Source organism: Podarcis erhardii (genome assembly GCF_964252035.2).
Source record: "Podarcis erhardii genome assembly, chromosome: 11".
NCBI classification, from domain to species: Eukaryota; Metazoa; Chordata; class Lepidosauria; order Squamata; family Lacertidae; genus Podarcis; species Podarcis erhardii.
The window spans coordinates 53,379,994-53,405,438 of record NC_138501.1 but is presented as its reverse complement, the minus strand read 5'-3'; the positions used below and the strand labels follow the sequence as shown (position 1 = coordinate 53,405,438).

General features: G+C 48.4%; 1 protein-coding gene across 2 annotated transcripts in view; it reads left to right on the top strand.

Annotated features, from left to right (window-relative positions):
- The window catches only part of FAM219A (family with sequence similarity 219 member A), a 68,980-nt gene that overhangs the window by 25,739 nt on the left and 17,796 nt on the right, over positions 1-25,445 (top strand). For both annotated transcript variants that reach the window (XM_081881720.1, XM_081881719.1), the window contains exon 2: positions 20,228-20,327. In XM_081881720.1, coding sequence (XP_081737846.1) covers positions 20,228-20,327 — 100 coding nt within the window. The remainder of the gene's footprint in view (positions 1-20,227; positions 20,328-25,445) is intronic.

Here is a 25,445-nt window from a genome sequence, read left to right as displayed (position 1 = left end):
TCCCCCTCTTCGGGTGCGGGTTCCGGGTGCTCCAGCGCTGTGGGGGTGAGCGCGGGATACGGTTCTTCCCCTCTGGTGTGCAGCTGGCTGGCTGGGTCCGGCCAGTCCGTAATGGGCTCGTCGACGTCGATCTCCTCTGCTTCCATCTCTCTGCAGCTGTGCTCGAACCCAGGATCCTCCCCCAACACGTCCATGTCCATCTCCCCCCCCCATTGCTCGGGGGATGCTGCCTGTAAATGCCCCTTCAGCAGTTCCCTGCTCCACCCCACCTCCAGTTGATCGTCCCACCAATAAGAGCGGTCTGTGACAGACCCCGAGAGTGATCCCTCCGGGGAGCGTGTGTCGGGTGCTGGTTCCTCATCTGATGAGAACCCCTGGAACGTGCTGGCTGAAAGCGTGGGTGTGAAAAGATATTCGTCGAAATAATTTGCCGGCATAGGTCTGTGTGGGAAGAGTGCATGGAACTCGTCTTTGAGGTAGTGCTCCTCCACGGCATAGTACGGTACCCACCTGTTGGCGCTGGCCGGGGTACCTTCCCTGGCGAGGAGATATTCAACCCCCTCTTCCCCCCATCTCGAGTCCAAAATCTCCGTGACCTCGTTGAGTGGCGCCGCTCTCGGCGAACCCCCCCCCGTTGGCGATTTGCTGGGTGGGTCTGGTGCGTTCCCAGGCGCCTGAAACCTGTGGGGTTCCTTGTAGGGTGTGAGCACTGATCTATGAAAGACCGGGTGCATTTTGGAGCCCTCTGGGAGTGTCAACCGGAAGGCTACCGGATTGATTTGTGCCTCGACTTGGTAAGGCCCTAGCTGCTTGTGTCTGAGCTTCTTCTTAGCTAACGTCCTGGCCGGCACTGCCTGGGCTGCTAACCAGACCCAGTCCCCCACCTGGATGTCTTCCCCGACTCTCCTGTGCCTGTCTGCCTGCACTTTGTATGCGTGTTTTGCTAGTTCTAAATGCCTTCGGAGCTGCTCATGGACCTCCCGTAATTCCGCTGCCCAAGCCTCTGCTCCCTGTGGCTCCCCCTCCCCCACTTTCTCTAATCCCGGGAAGGTTCTGGGATGCCGCCCATTGTTGGCGAAGAACGGTGTCACCCCCGTGGACACGTGCTTCGTGTTGTAGGCAAACTCGGCCAGCGGTAGGTAGTCCACCCAGGTCGAGGGCTGTTGATTCGCGTAGCATCTCAGGTACTGCTGCATGATGGCGTTGACCCTCTCCGCTTGTCCGTTGGTCTGCGGGTGTCGTGCCGACGCTAAGTTGATCTTGACGTTCAGGATGCCCAGCAGCTTCTGCCAGAAGCTCGAGATGAATTGGCGACCCCGGTCGGACAGGATGGACCGCGGTAAGCCGTGAACCTTGAACACGTGGTCTATGAACAGCTTGGCAGTCTGTTCCGCTGTGGTCACCTTCGCGCAAGGAATGAAGTGCGCCATCTTGGTGAACAGGTCTACGACCACGAGTACCGCTGTTTTGCCTCGCGAGCTGGGCAGATCCGTGACAAAGTCCAGGGCCACTTTCTCCCACGGTTCGAGCGGCGTCTGTAGCGGTTCCAGCAGTCCCGCCGGCGGCCTGTGTACTGGTTTGGCCCTTTGGCATGTGTCACACCTAGTGACGTAATCCGCGACTTCTCCCCTCATCTTGGGCCACCAAAAGTCTCTGGCTACTAATTCCGCCGTCTTGTCCTTGCCGAAGTGCCCGGCGCTAGGCGCGTCGTGTAACTGTTGCAGCACTTTCGCGCGGAGGTCGTCTCCCGGCACGTAGAGGGCCCCTTTGTGGATGAGCAGTCCGTCGCGTATCTGGAACTCGTCGTCCTTCGCTGTGCCTCTTCGCACCTCCTCCATCTTGGATTGTGCGAACGAATCCGTCTGCAGCGCGCGACGTACCGCTTCCAGATCCACGGTGGCTGAAGCGCATGCCTACGCTTTCGGTGCGAAAATGTGTTTGGCTGCCACCGGTGCCGCTTCCTCGAGATATTGCGGCTTCCTGGATAGCGCGTCCGCCATGACGTTGTTGTCTCCCGGGATGTATTCTATCCAGAAGTCGAAATCCGCAAAGAACTCCGCCCATCGGATGTGTCTCTGGTTCAGGAACCGCGCCGTGCGCCAGTACTCCAGGTTCTTGTGGTCCGTGCGGACCTGCACCGTGTGTTTGGCTCCGATGAGGAAGTGCCGCCACGCCTTGAAAGCTGCATGGATGGCCAGCAACTCCCTGTCCCAGATGGTGTAATTCTGTTCCGACTTGCTGAGTTTCCTGGAGTAGAATGCGCACGGCCTCCAGTCCCCTTGCGGATCTTGCTGCAACAGGACTGCCCCCACCGCTCTGTCCAAGGCGTCCGTTTCAACCCTCATTGGTTTGCAGGGGTTGACGTGTAGCAGCTGTTCTTCAGACGCGAAGAGACGCTTGAGTCTCTGAAAGGACTGCTCCGCCTGGTCCGTCCAGGTGAACTTCTTCTTCTTGGAGCTGAGGGTGTCCGTGATGGCCGCCGTCTCCATCGCGAACCCCTTGATGAACTTGCGATAAAAGTTGGCGAAGCCGACGAACTTCTGGACCTCCTTCCGATTGCGCGGGCTCTTCCAGTCCAACACCGAGCGGACCTTGGTGCTGTCCATGGCGAGTCCCTTGTCGGACAGCTTGTAGCCCGGGAAATCCACCTCCGTCATGTCGAACTGGCACTTCTCCAGTTTGGCGTAAAGTCTGTGCTCCCGTAGCCTCTGCAGGACCTCCTTGACGTCTCTCGTGAGCCTCCTGCGATTCCGAGAAGATCAGGATGTCGTCTAGGAAGCAGATGCATTTCTTGTAGAGGAGTCCCGCTAACACGTGGTGCATGAAGGCTTGGAAACAATGGGAGCCATTTTGCAAACCAAACGGCATAACTCGATATTCATAGGTGCCTAAAGGCGTAAACATGGCCGTCTTCCACTCATCGCCCTCCCACATGCGTATAAGGTTGTACGCCCCTCGAAGATCCAACTTGGTGAAGATGCGTCCCTTCCTCACCGTCGCGAGCAGGTCGTCGATCTTGGGCATGGGGAATGCCGTGGGCTTTGTTCTGGAATTGATGATTCTGTAATCAACTACCAACCTCCGTTGGGGCGTGTTTTTTTTCTTCACGAAAAACACGGGACTGCCCCCCACTGCTTTGGCGAGTCCCTTGTCGGACAGCTTGTAGCCCGGGAAATCCACCTCCGTCATGTCGAACTGGCACTTCTCCAGTTTGGCGTAAAGTCTGTGCTCCCGTAGCCTCTGCAGGACCTCCTTGACGTCTCTCGTGAGCCTCCTGCGATTCCGAGAAGATCAGGATGTCGTCTAGGAAGCAGACGCATTTCTTGTAGAGGAGTCCCGCTAACACGTGGTGCATGAAGGCTTGGAAACAATGGGAGCCATTTTGCAAACCAAACGGCATAACTCGATATTCATAGGTGCCTAAAGGCGTAAACATGGCCGTCTTCCACTCATCGCCCTCCCACATGCGTATAAGGTTGTACGCCCCTCGAAGATCCAACTTGGTGAAGATGCGTCCCTTCCTCACCGTCGCGAGCAGGTCGTCGATCTTGGGTATGGGGAATGCCGTGGGCTTTGTTCTGGAATTGATGATTCTGTAATCAACTACCAACCTCCGTTGGGGCGTGTTTTTTTTCTTCACGAAAAACACGGGACTGCCCCCCACTGCTTTGGACTCTTGGATGAATCCTCGCTTCAAGTTGTGATCTATGAACTCCCTGAGTTCTTGCAGTTCGTCTTCAGACATGGAATACAGTTTCCCAGTCGGCAGCGTCGCCCCCGGCAGGAGGTCAATCTTGCAGTCGTAGGGCCTGTGGGGAGGCAGCTTGTCCGCTTCCTTCTCGCAGAAGACCTCCAAAAACGCCTTGTACTTGTTGGGTACTGCTTGCACCATGCCTAAGTGTAGCCGTGGGTCATCCTCTTGCCCAAACGTTTTCCTGGCTGGTCAGGATGCAGTGTTCTGCGTAGTAGGAGGAGCAGAAGGTTAATTGACGCTGGTACCATGCTAATGCTGGGCTGTGCCTGTCCAGCCAACTCATGCCCAACACTATGGGCGTGTCCGACAGGTGGGTGACGTTGAAGCTGATGACTTCGCGGTGATTTCCAATTTGCATCACCATTGGCGGTGTTTGCTGTACCACCTGTCCTCCCAGTAGCTCTCTGCCATCGACCGTGACGACGTTTAGGGGCATCGTGGCTGGTAGGAGCGCTATGCGATGTTGCTTGATGAAATCCACTCCTACAAAGTCTGCATTACTACCACAGTCAATAGTAATAGGGACTTCCAGGGTGAGTCCATTGGGCAGCTGGAGCGATGCGGTGAGTTGCACCACTGGTTTGGGCGGGAGGGGGTCTGTGGGCTCTAAAATCTCTGGGGACTGCTTCACTGACTCGCCTGGCTGGGCCCCAGTGCCTCTGCCTCCAACCAGGCTTCATCGTTTCCCTGCAGCTGTTCCCCCTGCTGAACTGCTCCCTTTACTGTTGCTGAGGCTGCAGTGTGCCTCTGGAGCCTCTGGGGACACTCTTTGGCCATGTGCTGTGCACTGTCGCAGATATAACACTTCCTGCTCCCTCTAGGAGCCTTCGCCTTGACTGCTCCTGGTGTTTGGGCTCTGGCTGCTGTCTGAGCCCTGGCACCACCAATCTCCATCGGCTCTCCTCCCCCTCCCACTGGAGGCGTGGATTGCGCCCGTGCTGTCTCTCTGGGTAGGAAGGGAGTTGTTCTGACTGGTGTGCGTCCCATACGTCCCTCATCCCTGCTCCAAGGGCGTTCTTCCAGGCGCACCCCTATCGCCAGCGCTCTTTGGACGACTTCTGTGGTGTTGTTGGGTCTTTCCCCTCTCGCTAATTCATCTTTCTCAGCCCCATTCAGCCCCTCCCAGAACAGATCTCGGACAGCAGCGGAGTCCTTCTCCCAGCCCAGCACATTTACTAACGCAAAAAAGCGGGAGTGATACTGTCTCACAGTGGCTTTGCCCTGCTTCAGCGCATGCATTTCCCTCCTGGCCACATCCACATCTACCGTTGATTTAAAACAATTGTCCATAGCCTCAATAAAGGCTTTTGAATCTTTGAGGGCGGGGTCATTTTCGCGCCATAAATTGCGCAGCCACGATTTAGTTTCCCCATGGAGATGAGTTATTATGAAGCCCACATGCAGGACTCTCCTGCATGTGAGTGTCTGAGGGCCCTGCTCCTTCTTGCCACTCACCATCTGGCCTGGGGCAGGGCCTGAAGCCTCATAAAGGACTGCTGGACTCTGCTGCCCGGGAGGACTCTCCTGCATGTGAGTGTCTGAGGGCCCTGCTCCTTCCTGCCACTCACCATCTGGCCTGGGCGGGGCCTGAAGCCTCATAAAGGACTGCTGGACTCTGCTGCCCGGGAGGACTCTCCTGCATGTGAGTGTCTGAGGGCCCTGCTCCTTCCTGCCACTCACCATCTGGCCTGGGGCGGGGCCTGAAGCCTCATAAAGGACTGCTGGACTCTGCTGCCCGGGAGGACTCTCCTGCATGTGAGTGTCTGAGGGCCCTGCTCCTTCCTGCCACTCACCATCTGGCCTGGGGCGGGGCCTGAAGCCTCATAAAGGACTGCTGGACTCTGCTGCCCGGGAGGACTCTCCTGCATGTGAGTGTCTGAGGGCCCTGCTCCTTCCTGCCACTCACCATCTGGCCTGGGGCGGGGCCTGAAGCCTCATAAAGGACTGCTGGACTCTGCTGCCCGGGAGGACTCTCCTGCATGTGAGTGTCTGAGGGCCCTGCTCCTTCCTGCCACTCACCATCTGGCCTGGGGCGGGGCCTGAAGCCTCATAAAGGACTGCTGGACTCTGCTGCCCGGGAGGACTCTCCTGCATGTGAGTGTCTGAGGGCCCTGCTCCTTCCTGCCACTCACCATCTGGACCTTTACCCGCCCCGGCCCTGCTCCCACGGTGGAGTCTACTTCTTCCCGAATCTGAGCGATTTTATCTGCAAAAAAATTTGCAAAATCATTGCAGGAGAACATGTGGCCCGTACTGGGCCCCGATGTTACAGGTGGTTCCGCTAAATTGCGAACCACCTGAAAGAGTCTCCTGCTGCTGTTTTCTGCAGATGCAATAGAGGCGGTGAAGAAAGTCTTCTTCGCCGTCGCTATCGCCACTTGGTAGGCTCGACGTTGAGCTCTAACCCGTGTCCGGTCAGATTCAGAATGAGTTATCCACCACCGGCGCTCTAGCCGTCTCAACGATTGTTTCATTGCCCTCAGATCCATGGAAAACCACGGGGCTCTCCGGGCTTCATGCAATCGGAGAGGGCGCTTCGGAGCCAAACAGTCAATAGCCCTGGTTAACTCCACATTCCAGCGGGCCACCAGGGAATCGGCTGAAAGGCCATCAACATGGGATAAAGCATCCCCAACCACTCTCTGGAAACCATTTGGATCCATTAAGTGGCGGGGGCGGACCATCCGAATCGGTCCCACCTCCCTGCAGAGGGGATGGGTCGCGGAGAAGTCCAGTTGCACCAGGAAGTGATCTGACCATGGCACTTCTTTCGTTTCGCTTTTACTTAGTGTCAGATCACCAACATCCGTAGAGGTAAACACCAGGTCCAAGGCATGTCCGCGGCTATGGGTTGGGCCAGACTTATTCAGGGACAGCCCCATGGAGGCCATGCTTTCCACGAAGTCCCGAGCGGCCCCTTGTAAGGTCGTGTCGGCATGGATGTTAAAATCCCCTAGGACGACCAAGCTAGGTGTCTCCAGGAGAACATCCGCCACGACCTGAAGCAGCTCGGGCAGGGAATCCTTGGTGCAGCGGGGAGGTCGGTACACCAAAAGGAATCCTGTACTGCCCCTATTGCCCAACTTCCAGAACATGCACTCAGAAAACTGGGTCTTCCCAATAGGACGCCTGGTGCAAACTAATGACTTCCTAAAAATCACTGCAACCCCCCCTCCCCGCCCACATGACCTGGGTTGCTGTGCGTAAGAGAAACCTGGTGGACAAGCAGCGGCAAGGACAGGCCCATCTGCTTCATCCAACCAAGTCTCTGTTACACATGCCAGGTCAAGTCCTCCATCCATGATCAAGTCATGGATGGCAGTGGTCTTATGAATCATTGACCTGGCATTGCACAGCAGCACTTTCAGGTCATGTGGGTATCCCTTGCTGATTCTAGTATTCATCCGGTCAGGACCAGACCCAGAGGCAGGCATAGTCCTCAGACAACGACTAAACCTGCCTCCTCTGTAATGACATGGTCTGGTCTTAGCGTAACTCCTCCTCCTACCCGTGATCACTGAGATCGGTTGTCCCAGTGCATTCCCCCCTGTGAAGCATATCCCAGCCATTTTATGGGCTGGGGCCCATTCCCCGGCAGCCCTGACCCCTCCCCTTAAGAACAAAATAACCCCTTTAAGAAACAAACAAACAAACAAAAAAACACAAATAAGACAATATAAACAAAAAACAACAGAAATTACAAAAATTACAAAAACATAAAATCAAACAAATTCCCAGGCCCAATAAACATCCACCGCACCCCCCCCCCACACATACAAAAAATTCAAAATAAAAATTTTAAAACATTTTAAAAGCACTCTGCACCCCTCCGGCAGTAACAGCAACTGTTCCAGTGAGGCCCGTCAGGCCCTGCCCCAGGCCAGATGGTGAATGGCAGGAACCAGTGAAGGCGGTAAAGGTCCTGTGTGAGTGTCTGGAGGCGGTTGGAGGATGGATGGCGGCTAACAGATTGAGGTTGAATCCTGACAAGACAGAAGTACTGTTTTTGGGGGACAGGAGGCGGGCAGGTGTGGAGGATTCCCTGGTCCTGAATGCGGTAACTGTGCCCCTGAAGGACCAGGTGCGCAGCCTGGGAGTCATTTTGGACTCACAGCTGTCCATGGAGGCACAGGTCAAATCTGTATCCAGGGCAGCTGTTTACCAGCTCCATCTGGTACGTAGGCTGAGACCCTATCTGCCTGCGGACTGTCTCGCCAGAGTGGTACATGCTCTGGTTATCTCCCGCTTGGACTACTGCAATGCGCTCTACGTGGGGCTACCTTTGAAGGTGACCCGGAAACTACAACTAATACAGAATGCGGCAGCTAGACTGGTGACTGGGAGCGGCCGCCGAGACCATATAACACCGGTCTTGAAAGACCTACATTGGCTCCCAGTACGTTTCCGAGCACAATTCAAAGTGTTGGTGCTGACCTTTAAAGCCCTAAATGGCCTCGGTCCAGTATATCTGAAGGAGCGTCTCCTCCCCCATCGTTCTGCCCGGACACTGAGGTCCAGCTCCGAGGGCCTTCTGGCGGTTCCCTCACTGCGAGAGGCCAAGTTGCAGGGAACCAGGCAGAGGGCCTTCTCGGTGGTGGCGCCCGCCCTGTGGAATGCCCTCCCATCGGATGTCAAGGCGATGGACAACTACCTGACATTCAGAAGACATCTGAAGGCAGCCCTGTTCAGGGAAGTTTTTAATATGTGACATTTTAGTGTATTTTTTATCTCTGTTGGAAGCCGCCCAGAGTGGCTGGGGAAACCCAGCCAGATGGGCGGGGTACAAATAATAAATTATTATTATTATTATTATTACTTTCTCCTCCTCATCTCTAAAGTCTTTCCGAAGCAAATTGAGCGCGAAAACTATGTCTGCTCTGAAGTTAGGATACTGCTGCAGATTCCCGTCACAGTGGGATACGATGCTGCCCCCCCTCTTCCCGAGGCCGACTCCTTCCGGCTTGGGTCCCGGCAGCCCCTCTTTGCCCAAACGTTCCCACCTGGCTTGCAGATCCCGGCAGAGCGCTGTTGCTTCTTCCTCCCTCTTTCTGGAAGCTGCTACTTCTGCGTAAAGCGCCGAGACTACGTCTGTCAGCTCTTTCACCTTGTCCTCGGTAGTCATCCTTGCCGATCTTCGTGAGCTCGCAAAACACCAAGTTTTGCCCCTCGCTGCGCCAACTCACGCGAGGGTTCAAATTTTTTTTTTAGAGACGGAGCTTACTGTCAGAGCTGCCCGAGGTCCCAGCTCACAAAGGACCAACGGCAGTTCTTATTATATACAAAAGTCTTTATTGAAGTTCAGTTTCGATTTCAAAGCCGCGGCGCGCAGCTCTACGTCTTGGACTCTAGACTGCTGAAGCTCCGTCTGAATCTCCTCCCCCCAGACACCAGTTCAAGACTCTAGCCTTGCTCCACCTCTTCCTCTGCTCTTTCCTCCTCTGGGTCCGCTTGTCCGCTGGGGTCTTGCCCTTTCTGGACTCTTCTGACGCTGAGTCCCCTGATTCTTCCCCCTGCCTCCGGCGGGCTTTAGGACCTGGTTCCCAATCCGGGCTTTCTGCTGTCCCGCGCGCCTGTACATTTGAACTTGGCGCGCGCGCCCAGCCGGCAACCTTTCTCCTGACCGTTACACTGCTCCTGTCACTGCTTCCCTCTTCGGGGGGGCTAGCTGGACCTGACTTCCCCTCTGTTCCCTCACTCTGCGATAGAGGCGTGGCCAGCCCTGACTCATCTTCTCTCCCTACTGGAGGAGACGCTGGCCCTGACACATGGGACTCTTCCCCCCCACTCCGCTCTGGTGGGGGAACTGGTCCTGATCTCCCGCTGCTGCTTTGGGAATCCCCGCTGGCCCCTTGCTTCTGGTGTGTCCCCCCTGGGACCCCCCTTGCCCTGGCCATCGGCGCCCCCCTCTGGGAATCTTCTGAATCGCTGGAGAAGCTCATGGAATCTCTCGGGCCACTGTCATACTCCCCTACACTGCCCTCAGATTCCTCCCCTTCGCTCTCCGTTTCCTCTCTCCCCTGTGTCTCTGCTCCTGAGCCCCTGACACATGCGCATGTGCGGAAGCAGCGAAACGCGACCCATGAATGCACAGACGCGTGTTACGTTCTACTCAGGATGCGAACGGGACTCCGGAACGGATCCTGTTCACATCCAGAGGTACCACTGTATTTATTTTAAGTAGCAGCCCACAGGTTAAGCTGAGCAGAGTAAACCAATGTGGATTTACCTCTCCTCCCCCCAACCCAATAACCCCTTCCCAAAATGTTCTGTATGCCTTGGGAAGAAATGTTCCATTGGCACAAATGGAGGGTTCTCCCGCCTCACTCCAGCTGAGTTTTATTGCGATAGGGTGATTTTCACTGCCGTTGCAGCATGGAGAAAATAGTTAGCATCATCCATGATTTCAGCTCTGCTAGGAAGTCTCCCCACCACCACCATGGGGTTAAAAAAGAAATAAATAAATAAGCACACATATCATATGCTAATTGCAGTCCTGAAATGAAAATTATGTCTAGTTTAGCTCTCAGTCCCAAGCATCTCCCATTAAAGGAATGCTGTGACCCCAGTGCTGATCACACACAAATCCCATGAGGCCATGTTTAAAATTCTAAAACTAGATAAATTCATTACAGTAATGCAGTTAACATTGCATCTAGCTTGACCTTGAACCTCACACAGTCTGCATGTAAATCACATGCTGTTAACCACTGAGGGCCAAAACTGATAGGTCACTTCATGTTGCATCTTTCTTTTTAAATTGCTAATGGTGGAGGCAGGAGCCCTGATTTTCACCAGAAGAGGAGGATTAGCTTTTTTCTCCCCTACTGCAATCCCAACAAGTTGCCTCCATGGAAGCTTTTCCCCTGGAGCTTATAGCAGGTACAGGTCAGGATCATGTTTTCGGTTTTGTTTTTTAAAAAAACCAAAAGAGCAGAAAAAAGAGTTTTAAACCCTCCACTTGCACCAAGGTGCTAATTAAAAATGTTCCTGTTTAATTGCTAATAACAATTAAAAAGCCAAAGCTGCGACAACAGTAATATTCCTATCATTATGGCTGATTTGGCCCTGACCCATTGCATTTTCTAAAGCAGAGGAGGGCAGACCTGAGGCTTGAGGGATATCGTTTGTGTGTTTTTTCTAGGACCTTAGTAGCCATCATTTGGTATGAAAGAAATACATTTTGGATTAAATAATTCTGAGCCCAGAAATTTGCTTTAAGTCCCAGAGGCACACAAGAATCCCTGCCTAGTTACCCCAAGCTTCCCTCATTTCAACAGTACAATTAAGGCAGATGGAGTCATTTTGTTACTCCTATTATTAAACATTTGAGAGTCAGAAATTATTGATGATCTGCTGTAAATCATGCAGACACACCAGTAAATCCTGATCTACCTTCCACCCCCTCCTCCAAAGGCTAACTGGAAGCTGGGAGGAGAAAATGTAAGGTGAGTGGGTGTTGACCTAGACAGTATTTTAGAAGCTATCCATACTTGTGTAACTGTTCACATTGGGGACCAAAAGCATACACCTAGAGCGTGTCAAAAATATTTTTGTTGAAGTGTGGGTTTCCTTCTGGTGTCTGGGTACTAGTACCCTTACCAGCTAAGTTTCTATCCTGTGTGTATACAGCCAGCCTCTTGGCATTGGATTCTCATTCTGCTGCACAGCAATAAAATAGAGGCTTTCAGGAACAAGCTGCACCTTCCTTCACCTAACCTTTTAGCCACTCTGCATTTGCTCTCCCATTTTTGCGTCTCCCATTTTTCCTCTTCTGAAAGCGAGACACTGCTGTGCTTCTTAGGGGGCTCTCTTGGCTTTGATTAGCTACTATTTGAAGTTTTCACGCAGGCTCTGCTCTCCTTGGACACAGCAGGTGGCCTCTGCCTTCTCTTAAAGTTCTGCTGCTCTGCTCCTCAGCTCCCAAAGTTAAAACATGTCCATCTGGTTTCGCTCCTACCACAAATGCGCACTAACAAATTTGTGAGTGCTTTCTCTGTTGAACGATCGTAGGGTATCCTGCCAGGGTAGATAATGAAACTAGATGACCTTAATAATAATTTAAATAATAATTTTATTATTTATATCTCCACACTTCCAACACCCAACAGTAAATGACATAGTTGTAGCCAGTGCTCATTTTTCTCAAAAAAGAGGTGCCAAAAACTGAGTTCCGGCTGGGAAAAAGCCCTGGTTGTAAAGCATGAGGTGCCTTGTATTCCATTGTTACTCAAAACCTATATCTCTGAATAAGGTACAGCAATACACAGACCATTTACAAGAGTGAGTCTGGGAAATGGAGAATTAGGTAAGCACAGGGTTTAAGAAACACAACCCAATTATTCACTGAAAGGGAATTTGTTGCCCTACCTGTTCCAGTAATGCAGGCTTGTTTGATCAGTAACCAAGTTTTTGGTCTTATAGAAATTTATGAGCACTGAAAATAAGGTAAAGGATTTTAAGATTTGCCCCATTGGGCATAATGGTTTTCCTACTTGGGAACCGGAAGGGACTTATCTTTCACAAATACTTCTCTCCCTGCTCCTCTGGATTTATTGGATGCACTCTTTTATGCATAATCGTGGGTGCTCAGCACAAAATTATAACCGATGATGGCGTTCCAGCTTATTGGAGCACAACTGCTTAAATTTTGTTGGTTTTGGTTTCTGCATTTTTACCCAGTCTTTCAGACATGCTCCCCAGTCAGCTTACAAGGTTTCAGAATAAAATACATAATGAAAATCTACAACCACGAACAAACAAAAATTCACAGTAGTCCTAATGAAACAGTAGACATACTCAGACAACTAAAACTGGAGTTAAGCCTGCCTCAGTAGCCCCACTGGGATCCTCAGGGTGGTTTACAGAAGAAGAATAAAGTCACAAGCCATTTTTAATGATGCTGCGCTAGAATGACTTGCAAACAAAATGAGTTTGCACTCCATACTCTTATGTGAAACATACGTTTTTGGGAAATAATGTGCCTTTAGTACTGTAAACCATAGTACAGGGCCTAGTTAAATCCTGCTATCCTGAAACTTGCTTTCTTTGAGCACAGTGGTTTCTGTGTTCCAGTCACAGTTCTGCTGCAAGAATCATGGGATACACTGTGAATTCTGAATGACTGAACTGGCTGTGTTACAGAACTTCTGCATTCTTTCTTTAGATCTTCCTCCCAAATCACTGGAACTAGTGTTTGGACCTTTATGTGCTTCTGTTTAGTCATTTTCCCAACTCCCCACAGCATTTGGAAGCTGAATTGCAGTGCTCTATACATTTCAGAGGAGTACCGTGAGTTTTTTATATGCCTGTTGCCTTTGTCCATGGAGTTTTCTTGGCAGGGATACTCGAGTGGCTTGCCGGTTCCTGCTCCAGGTGGATCACGTTTGGTCAAAACTCTGCACTATGACCTGTCCATCTTGGGTGTCCCTGCACGGCATAGCTCATAGCTTCATAGAGTTATTCAAGCCCCTTCGCCACGGCAAGGCAGTGATCCATGAAGGGGCAGTGATCCATGAAAGGTCCGTATAGTTAAAGCCATGGTTTTCCCAGTAGTGATGTATGGAAGTGAGAGCTGGACCATCAAGAAGGCTGATCGCCGAAGAATTGATGCTTTTGAATTATGGTGCTGGAGGAGACTCTTGAGAGTCCCATGGACTGCAAGAAGATCAAATGTAGCCATTCTTAAGGAAATCACCCCTGAGTACTCACTGGAAGGGCAGATCATGAAGTTGAGGCACCTCATGAGAAGAGAAGACTCCCTGGAAAAGACCCTGATGTTGGGAAAGATGGAGGGCACAAGGAGAAGGGGACGACAGAGGACGAGATGGTGGGACAGTGTTCTCGAAGCTGCAAACATGAGCCTGACCAAACTGCAGGAGGCAGTGGAAGACAGAAGTGCCTGGCGTGCTCTGGTCCATGGGGTCACGAAGAGTCGAACACGACTAAACGACTAAACAACAACAACCATGAGTTTACTTCAAAGAACTAAACCCTGGTACATACTGTTTGCTGTGTGTGCACACAAGAGTGTGTGGGATGGCCACACAACCTTTCAGCCAAACCCACCATTGTCATGTGACTCCTGGTGGGTTGCCCAAGGGTGAATGTGTCACTTGAGCAAAAGAAAAAAAAGATTACTCATCCCTGCTTTTAAGCATCTTGGGACCCCAGATCCTAGTATCATGAGTAAGTGAAGATAACTTGTGGATATCTATGTTTCCTGCACCATGCATTCTCTGTCATGTCTCCCTTGTTCACTTTTTTCCTAAAGTGGAAAGTCGCAAATGTTTTATCTTTTTGTTTCCCTTTTATACCCCTTTCCCAGCACTCCAGTATCCTTTTGAGATAACTTGACTAGAACTGGAAGTCAGGTAGAAGTGGAAATTTCTAGGCTTCTCCCCTTGGATCCCTAGAAGAAGGGTAGAGGAGTATGCATGAGCCAGAGACTTGCCTCTGCTTGTTCTGGATCCTTCAAACCACAGTTTAAAGAATCCGCTGAACTGAACCTTTATCTTTTCTTATCTTTATCTGTGTGCTTCATAGGTATCGGGTATTGTAGCGACAATTTCTTCTAATAGTAGAGGGTCTTCTTCCTTGCCAGAATATTCTGTTCAGACCTGTTAGTGTAGTTCATGAAGGTCTTGCCTGTAAAGTGAAAGAGGAAAGAAATTGTGTGCTGTTTAAATTATTTCTTTTTTAAAAAGAAAAATAACTAAAGGTTTTATGGCAGAGTCTTCAATGGCTTGCTTTCAGTAGTTTATTTCTTGCTACCCACTATCCTTGGTCTGCTTTCGGAAAGCTACAGGCAACAAAGGCAAGGGCTTGGGTGTTTCCTCAGTCTGCAGTGTTAATGACCTGATTTATGTCATGAAAAGGGCACAAGCACCCCCTTATTATTTATGAGGGAACCCATGCAGGCAGAAAACAACAGAATGGGTTTTCACAGAAGTATTCCATTGTGCACAATGGGGCTCATTCCCTAGAATGGAACATTAAGATTGGAGCTCACCCCAAAATTGGAGCACATTTTGGGTTGCTCGTACTTCATAAATATTTCGGGTTGAATCCAGTGAAATAATTTCACAAGCAGAACACTGCGGTCATGGTGGATAGCTCCATGAAGTGTATGGAAGGAATAAGGAGAATTCCATTCTAAGGCTCATTATGAAAGGAATGGAAAATAAAACTGACAATGCAGTAGAACCTCTACTTACAACCTCCTCTACTTGGGCCCGATCCAAGTTGCGACCACAACAAACCCCGAAGTAAATACCAGGTTTGCTGCGATTCACGCGTGCGCAGAAGTGGCTTCTGCGGTTTGCAGATGCGCAGAAGCGGCTGCCGCCATCTGCACATGTGCAGAAGCACCTTGCTGCCGAATGTGCCTATGCACAACGGCGCTTCTACCAGCGACCCAGATCGACTTACGGACGGACCGTCGGAACAGATTACGTGCTTAAGTAATAATAATAATAATAATATTTTTTTATTTATACCCCGCCCTCCCCAGCCAAGGCCGGGCTCAGAGCGGCTTACAAACAATAATAAAAACAAGAAGAATGATTACAACTTAAAAACAAAAATAAAATACAACATTAAAATAATGGAACATTAAAATATTAAAATGTAGCCTCATCACAGGAGGAGAAGGAAAAGAAAAAAACAAGAGAGAGAGAGAGGGAGGGAGGGAATCAAATTGGCTCCAAGCCAAAGGCCAGGTGGAACAACTCTGTCTTACAGGCCCTGCGGAAAGAAATCAGATCCTGCAGGGCCCTGGTCTCATGAGGCAGAGCGTTCCACCAGGCCGGAGCCAGAGTTGAAAAGGCCCTGGCTCTGGTTGAAGCCAATCTAACTTCCTTAGGGCCCGGGACCACTAGGGTGTTGCTATTTATGGACCTTGAGGCTCTCCGTGGGGCATACCAGGAGAGGCGGTCCCGTAGGTACGAGGGTCCTAGGCCGTGAAGGGCTTTAAAGGTCAAAAGCAGCACCTTAAATCTGACCCTGTACTCCACCGGGAGCCAGTGCAGCTTGAAAAGCACTGGGTGAATATGCTCCCATGGCAGAGACCCCGTGAGGAGCCTCGCTGCAGCATTCTGTACCCGCTGGAGTTTCTGGGACAGCTTCAAGGGCAGCCCCGCATAGAGCGAATTACAGTAGTCAAGCCTGGAGATGACCGTCGCATGGATCACTGTGGCCAAGTCGGGGCAGGAAAGGTAAGTAGAGGTTCCACTGTATAATAATTGTATTCACGCTTGGAATACTGGTGTATAGTTTTCTCACTTCACCTCAGAAAGGATATTTGTATAATTAGAAAGATTCAGGAAAGTGCATCAAAAATGATCAAGGGGTGGAGCAACTCACCTATAAAGAAAGAATGTAGCATTTGGAACATTTTAGTTTGGAGAAAAGATAAGAGGTGACATGATAGAAGTTTATAAAATTATTCAGCACATGAAGAAAGTCTTTCCTCCCTCATAGCACTGGAACTTGTGGACAACCAAGGAACCCGAATGTTGGAAGATTCAGGACAGATAAAAGGAAGCCCTTATTCACACAGCACATAGTTAAACTATGGAACTCCCTGCTACAGGAGGCAGTGATGGCCACTAACCTGAATGGCTTTAAAACAGGATTAGGCAAATTCATGGAGAAGAGGGCTATCAATGGCTACTAGCCAAGGTGGCTGTTCTCTGCCTCCACAGTCGGAGTCAGCAATGCGTCTCAATACCAGTTTCTAGAAACCACAGGCAGAAAGAGTGCTCTTGTGCTTGAATCCTGCTTTTGGGTTCCCCACAGGCATCTGGTGCCACTGTGAGAACTGGGTGCTGGACTAATGGGCCACTGGCCTGATCCAGCAGGCTCTTTTTACATTCTTTTCAGCAAGCCTTGTGTGACCATTTCAGATGGGCCACAGTGCTTGCAACATTCAAATTCCCTGGCATTGTACTGTGATCCTGGCTGGGTCAAGAGCTTGGATTGCACAGAATAGATTTGTCCCCTTACAGAAGAGTGGATGCTTCTCTCTCTCAGCCCCCAGGATGACACACTTGCAGACACGAGCGTAGACATGCGTGCTTTAGACAGTGCAACAGCACATGTAGTGCCTCCCAAGTGATTCTTTCCACGGTATGTCAAGGCTGAGACGTACTGGAGAGGCTGGGAGGCATCTTGCTGAAATGCTGCATCTTCCACCCGCCAGAGTGCATGTCGGTTGAGTCATTGGCAGTTGTTGTTCCTTATTTTCCCTGCAGAAAGGAGCAGACAGAAGATGCCGTCACTGCTGTTTGCTTCTGTTCCCAGCATTGAATGTGTGTTGATGAAAGGGTTCCTTCTACCCCCAAAGAGCTGCTTTGTGGCCACTTGCGATGCTACGTTCTGAGGCTAAACATGCCTGTCCTCCTCCGCTTTGTCTTTTCGTAGCTGCTTTTGGTAACTTGCATTGGAAAGGGGTGGGGACCTTGAAATATTTTTGTTTACTGGGGCCAAGCCCAAAATTTACTAGAACAGGAAACCATCAGCCATAGACATCTCCTGAACGCAGTTTGAGGGAGCATAGTGACTGGAATTATTTCAGAGCCACTTCTGAGCAGTTACTGGAGCTTGGGGAAGTGGCAGTCAGCAGAAATTAAATAAAACTGGGTGTGTGGCTTGGAAAATTAATAGGGCTGCACTTGGAGTTTTCAGTCCATTCTTGCTAAGCACTGCGGAAGTAACAAAAACATAAAGTCTCTACTTGATTTGCCCCTGTGTAGTTCATACCCCACAGGTTAAGTGAAGTGTCATCGGAGCAGAAGAGCATCCGCAGACTCCTGAAAACAAAGGAGTTAAAAGCTGTTGCATTAGTTGGTGTCTGGTTCTGGCAGCAAAGATGGGCTACAGGGCTTGGGGGAGTACAGTGGTATCTCGGGTTAAGTACTTAAAATTGTTCCGGAGGTCTGTACTTAACCTGAAACTGTTCTTAACCTGAATCACCAGCTTATGGGGCCTCCTGCTGCTGCCGTGCCACCAGAGCACGATAACTGTTGTCATCCTGAAGCAAAGTTCTTAACCTGAAGCACTTTCTGGGTTAGCGAAGTCTGTAACCTGAAGCATATGTAACCCGAGGTACCACTGTAATGTCTGGCAGAAGAGATGCAGAAATAAAAATATTTCATGCAGTTGGGAGGAGAAGCATTTGTGATTACTCGCAAAAAGTCAAAAGTGAATGAAAATACAGTTTTTGTTAAACATGTAGCCCTATCAACTAGAGCCAGGGCCTTCTCGGCTGCGGCTCCAATCTGGTGGAACGCTCTGTCACAAGAGACTAGGGCCCTGCGGGACCTGACATCCTTCCGCAGGGCCTGCAAGACAGAGTTGTTCCACCAGGCCTTTGGTCAGGGCGCAGTCTGACTCCCTCCTCTGGCAACCTGCTTAGAATCTTGCTTAATTAGTTGCCATTAATTTGATTTTAATTGATTTTTATAATGTAATATTTTTAGAATGTGTGAATATCTGACTGTTTGATTGTTGATTGTTGTTAGCCGCCCTGAGCCCGGCTTCGGCTGGGGAGGGCGGGATATAAATAAAATTTATTATTATTATTATTATTATTAGTGCAGTCTGCGCAGGCTGTGGCTGATGTGTGCTGCCGTCCAAAACACGGAGGGCACCAGGCTGGTGAAGGCTGCCCCCCCCCTTTTTAAAGGCAGAACTGGCAAGTTACCAGCTATTAAGAGGCTGTGTTGCTTTAATCGTACAAAAGGGAACACTGCATGTGAGAAAACTGCATGTGATGAAGAGCAACAATTGCAGAACACAATCTAAGCTAAAGTACCAATAATGTTGGGTGTGTTGGAGTAGTCCTGTTGCTTTTCAGAGTGGCTTAAAATGCTCTACTGTCACAACCACACTTTTCTTCAAGCATATTCTGTGCACAGCTAAGGGGCTTGATGCTGGAAGAAGGGTTGGTTAGTGTTATGGTTGTGGCATTCTGGAAAAACCATTTCACTCCGTTTCTCATACGTATTGTTGGCAGGGAATCTGTTGCTTATGCATCTGCCAAGTCAGGTACCTTTTTGCATGAAAGGGAGCTTGGTATATATGGAGTAAAATGGGGGGTGGGATTGAATGTTGCCACCCTTACAAAAAAGACATATTCTAATTTTCCTCCACATTGAGGTCAAGAGTGGTGCTTCCGTTGGCAACATTCCTTGAATTTGTAATCCACAAATCATGCATCTACACGCAAGGTTGTCTGTTTAGTTTCTGGTGGGGGGAAATGAATAGGTTTTGTCAGTCTGCTCTAATTTCGGACCTCAGCTTAATTCCTGAAGAGTAGCCATGGTTTGTTGGCAGGGGGTTGGACTCGATGGCCCTTGTGGTCTCTTCCAACTCTATGATTCTATGATTCTATAAAAAGTGTTCCAGCTCCTTAGGAACTGACAGGCCTATTGTGACATGAGCTTCAGGGCAGCAGCTTACTCTTTCAGATGTTTTTAAAAGAATTAAGATCATTCATAGCTTTGAAGTTGGCACTGAACGGATTTTAGAACATTTTAAATCAGCAGTGGAATTCTGTGTCTCGGTAGCATGTGTTAGGGGATTCCATGGAATAATATATCCTAGAATGCAGTGTCTCATGGATATTGTGCAGATTGCATGGAGGAAAGAGTCTTCAGTCTTTTTTTCTTGAAAAGAACTTTAGAGCAATAAGAAAAGCACCTAAACAAGCCTCAAACAAAGGGTTAGAAAGTGAAAATTCTGTCTTTGGCGATTATAGTCGAGAACCTCACAAGATCCACTGCCTTTGTTTCTGTGCGTTCTACATAGAAGAGCTTCTTGGTGGATTGTGCCCAGTCAAAACCTATTTATATGCACAAGCATTTTAAAGTTTTAAGATGGAATTAGTATGCCTTGATTCTTTTATCTGTCTCCATATGTTTGGTGAATATGTTTTTTTGTTTATGGTATATTGTAGTTTTCATAGGTATAGATGAAGAGCAGGTAAAAGAATAACAGTGATTAGTTACTAAATCATCATCTCCTTGACATAACAGTAATGTCAATCCGTTGGGGCCAACTCTGTGTTAAGTGTTGACATCATCTAGGAATCAAAGTGAATCAACCAAAATATTTTGTACAGGCTGTTTACCACCTTTCACAGCTTAATGGGTTTCGGACATGACCAGCATGGAGTGTATTTGATCTAGTGACCTTGAGATGTAACTGCCCCCACTCCCAGTATTCTGTTTGCAGCCTTCTGGTTGATCCATAGAAGATCCCAATGTTTTTAAAAGTCCGCAACCTTAATTCAAAGTGAACTTAAAGTATCTGGACTCTAACCTCTTGAATATAAATCAAGTATGCTTTTCCTGCCTCGCCAAACGCAAAGACCAATATGTTGTCCCAGCTCTAATTTAGAGGGTAGAAAACATTAATGATGTGATATCTTCCCTTGTTCAAACATAGCTGATGGTTTTCCTTTTCTTCCAACAGGATCCAACAGCAGCCTCTATATCTGACAGAGACTGTGACACGAGAGAGGGAGAAACTGTAGCTATGAATTACAAACCATCCCCCCTACAAGTGAAACTAGGTAGGTTTTATGCATCTGGGCATATATTGAAGGAGCTCTGTTGTTTGGGTACTTGGCTATGGCACATACAGTGGTACCTTGGTTCTCAAACTTAATCCGTTCCGGAAGTCCGTTCCAAAACCAAGGCGCACTTTCCCATAGAAAGTAATGCAAAACAGATTAATCCATTCCAGACTTTTAAAAACAACCCCTAAAGCAGCAAACATGAATTTTACTATCTAATGAGACCATTGATCCATAAAATGAAAGCATTAAACAATGTACTGCAGTCACACAATCAATCAGTAGCATAACTGGGTTCTACACAGTCGCAAAAACAAAAACAAAAAAGAGCTGCAAAAACAAAAACGCAAAATAAATAGCAAAAACAGCATAACGCTCAAAACGGAACTGTGGCACTCAAATCGGAAGCGTAAGACTCAAAACGGAGCACGTTCAGCTTCCAAAAAAAGTTCACAAACCAGAACACTTACTTCCGGGTTTGTAGTGTTTGCGTTCCAAGTTGTTTTAGTACCAAGGCGTTTAAGAACCAAGCTACCACTGTACTTAATTTTCTAGAACTTGTCTCCATTTTGTTTTCCCCTTCTCTCTCTGCCTCTCAGGGCAAATGTACACTGGCAACATACACTTGTTTCGCCATCATCTCTTTCCTTTAAAGAAACCTCGGAACTGCATGTGAGAGTTGGGGGGGGGGTAAAGAACAGAACTCTTGGTACCCACACTAAGCTGCAATTCTCAGGATTTGGGCTAGAGGAGTCCATGACAATTCATCTTTGTATGAAGCCAGTATGATTTAATGGTGTACACTTTCTCCTCCCCCACATAAGAACCCTGTTATACCAAAGACCTAGTCCAGTATCCTTTCCCCTCACAGATTAGAAACCAGCAAGTGGGACAGGGGGACAATAGTCCTTCTCCTACTGCTGATTCTCAGCAACTGGTATTCAGAGGGGTAATGCCTTTGATCCTGAAGGTGGAATACAGCCATCATGCCCAGTAGCCGTTGAAAGACACATTCTGTTAGAATTCCTGCTCCATGATTGCAGTCATGGGATTGTTATCTTTCACATGATGGTGTATGTTTTGACTCCACAGAGTGGGAAGAGACAGAGACAGGACGTTTGTGTTACTGTGTTCCGTGAAGTGGGACTATTGTCCCTTGTTCTTTCTCTTTGCTGTCTAATGCTAGAGAGAGAGGGAGCCATGTTGCAGTGCTCTGTGTGTGTTTATATGTAAATAAAGTAGATTAGCCAAAATGCTAAGTCGCTGAGGTCTTCACTCAAGATGTGCAAACTCTGCGGATCCCTAAATGTGCCGGTGTCAGTTGCCATCGGTTGCTGTGATGTTCGGGCTGAAGAAAGCTTTTGAAGCTCCCGAACGAACGACCAAGAGGGAGAGAACATGCCAGTCGGGCATGTGTCTCTACCAGTGTCCTACTCAAGTGTAGGACAAACTCCTGACACATTCTCCATGAATCTGTCTAGTTCCCTTTTCAAACCATTCATATTTTCCATCTCCTCATATCATGGTGAATTCCATAAAACTATATACCATGAGAAGAAGTACTATCTTTTGTCCGTCTGACTGACTGACCAATCAACCATTCAGCTTCACTGAATTACCACAGATTCTAATATCATAGGAAGTGGTGCCACTGTTAGGAACCACCATAGGTTTTACCATTTTATTAATTTATTTATTTCCTAAAAGTTATGCACCGCTTGATTGGAAAAAAACAAACAAACCTCAACGCGGTTTACCAAAAGACAAAACACTTAAATTGATAAGAATTCACAGCCATACTATAAGGCACCCAAAAGTTGAAATACTAAAACAGATTAAAATTACCTCAACTTTCTAAGCATCTGGGTAGACTCGTCAAAACAAGAATGTTTTAAGCAGGTGCCAAAAAATACAGTTAAGGCGCTTGCTTGATCTCAGATAAGCAGGGAGTTCCAAAGTGCAGCTGCTGCCACACCAAGCGATAGAGTTATTACAAATGCAACCATGACCTACTATTGGAAATTGATGTACCATGCAAAAGGCATATAAATAGATATGGCGGAAAATGTTTGTCTCTAGTTGCTGTGGGTCACTGATAATATTGCAACCTTGAAGACACCTTCTTGTTTGAATGCCTTCTTCTTGTTACCCATATCGGTAGGATTTCCCCTGTTGCCACTTCGTGGCTTCTGTTTGGTCATCACCCCTGCCCCCATTTATTTCTACTGTTATTCTGCTCTTCTGCAGGCCTTCCAATGGCCTCCCCTCTTAGGGACTGGTAATTTTATGTTGTCTGTTTGCTTTGGCATTTGTGCTTATTTTGGGTGACAGGTCATTTTTAAGGATAGGCACCTTGTCATTTGTTTGGGAAGTTATATGGTAAATGGTAAATGACATAGCCTTGGGAGTTAGAGGCAAGAGGGCTCATCTGAACAGATGCAAGGCATGAAATTAATAATGGCAAGCCAATGAAAACATGTCAGAGCTGGGAGGGAACAAAAGGTATCAAAATCCTTCTATAATAACAAACGTCTTTGAAAGTCCATTTTGTAGAGCGGCAGACTTGGGGGCGGAGAGCAATTCCCAGAACTGCACAAACTGTTGTTAATGAAGCTTATGCAATCTTAAGTAGACCTTCTGGTTTCTAATGAAATCTGTTGATTCCTGGTCACCTCTACTGAATATCATGTGCTTAACTTGTAAAATGCATATTAGAACTCCTGTAAAAAGTGAAGATCTAGTCCTAGAAGGGAAAGGGAAAGCAGGTGAGATTTTTCAGATGTACCACCAACTCACTATGCTTAATAATTTGCATTTACACAGCATATTAACTTACATGCATTACCTCAGTAATCATTAGACAGGGAGTAGGGCGCTGTGGGTTAAACCACATGCCGATCAGAAGGTCGGCGGTTCGAATCCCCACGACGGGGTGAGCTCCCATTGCTCCGTCCCTGCTCCTGCCCACCTAGCAGTTCAAAAGCACGTCAAAGTGCAAGTAGATAAATAGGTACCGCTCTGGCGGGAAGGTAAATGGCGTTTCCGTGCGCTGCTCTGGTTCGCCAGAAGTGGCTTAGTCCTGCTGGCCACATGACCCGGAAAGCTGTACACTGGCTCCCTCGGCCAATAAAGTGAGATGAGCGCCACAACCCCAGAGTCGGCCACGACTGGACCTAACGGTCAGGGGTCCCTTTACCTTTAGGGAACCTCCAGATGTTGTTGGACTGCAGCTGCTATCAGCCCCGGCCAGCATGGCCAGAGGTTGAGTTGTCGCCCAGCAGCTTCTGGAAAGCCACAGATACTTCATTCCTGCCTTAGCACAATCCTGTGTAAGGTTCAGCATTATTTGTATGTTACAACTCTGGGATTGAGGCGGAAAGTGTGATTTGCCTAAGGCTACCACATGAGTTTGATTTGAACTGAGGGTTCCAGGTTGGCAGCTCTGTCTCTTGTAGCATTTAGATTCCCCCCCACACACACACCTCCCAGTGTGGAGCATGACTTTCACTCCTTTAAGTATGGGAAATCCATAGTTTAATGGAAGATCAAGAAATGCCACTATGCCCCACCCCCAAGGTTTCAACGGAACAACACCATGATTTTTTTAAATATCTTGCAGGATGAGTTGAGTCACCCCAAGTAATTGTGAGGCCTCCAGTGCTGAATTGCAACAAGCTTGTCTTGTGCTAATATTGGAACACTAAAGTATTATGCATTAGGGACTGTAAACCAAAATTCCTTCTCTTGACTGTGTTATCTGCACTACAGCTACTTTAAAAGTGCTTTGATTGTCTACACAGTGAGAGTAAAGCACCTCTTTTAGTGGTGATGGTCATATCAGAACATGAGCTGGAAAGCTGTAACTAAATGTGTATGTACATTGCAAGAAATTAATATTACTAAAGCCCTGGTCTGTTTGCTGTGTCCTTCATTTCCACGTGTCACCAGGAGCTGTGTTAACATGTGAAAACCTTAAAGCCATACAGTCTAGAAACATATTTGTTTCAAAATGAAAGCCAAAGTTCACACATTTCAAGCAGATAGTTGTGCACTGAGCTGTCCAGTTCAGAATTGTGTAGGCACATAATTCCTCTTCCCTCCCATGAATGGTTGTGTTAACTCCAGGCTTCAGTGACCTCAGGTTAATGGATTGTCTCTGCTTTTCAGAGGCTGTCTTTGTGGATGTCAAAGGAATGATATGTTTGGGGAAGTAGAAAGGAGGCGGCAGAGACTGACTTGCACATGTCATGTGGTGGTCTTGTCTATTGAATGGTATTGATCCATCAGGGGTACTAAATTGCTCTGCTGACTGGAAGAGGAAATAAGGGAAGGAAATACTAATCACTGTCCATTCAAAAGGTGACACAGTTCCAGCATTCAAGATAATGGCCTCATGTTCATGTCTTGACAGTTTGAAATCTTGATTGATGCACCCCTGACTTGGGAAAGGGAACGTGCACCCTCCTCCCTGCATCTCCCAGTTTCCCAGACCAAATGCTATTTTTCCTCAAGAGTACCTATGCGTTTGGTCATTATGGGAAATAGAATAACCACCACAACTGTATCAAAGAGCAGGTATTTGAGCATTACTATGAACCCACCGACCCCCACTCCCCCAAAAACTCCATGAAATGCTAATAACATAAGAAAAACCTCCGGCCAGTGGCCCATCTAGTCCAGCAACCTGTGCTCACTGGCCAACCAGGTGCCTATGGGAAGCTAGCAAGCAGGACCTGATTTTACAACAGCGTTTTCCCACAAGACATTCCCAGCAACTGGGATTTAGACATGGAGGTAGAGCATAGACATCATGGCTAGTAGGCATTGATAGTCTTTTACTCCGTAATTTTTGTCTAATCCCTTTTCAAAGGCATTCAGGTTGGTGGTTAAATAATGCCTTTGAACAGCCAGAGTAAAGTTCAGAAATGGATTTGATAGCATAAGAAACATGTAATGGTCCATGTGGTAACAAAAATGTGAAACATCAGGAAAATCAGCCTGCTTATTTGAAGATTAAAAAAGGTAAAGGGTCCCCTAACCATTAGGTCAAGTTGCAGACGACTCTGGGGTTGCGGCGCTCATCTCGCTTTATTGGCCAAGGGAGCCAGCGTACAG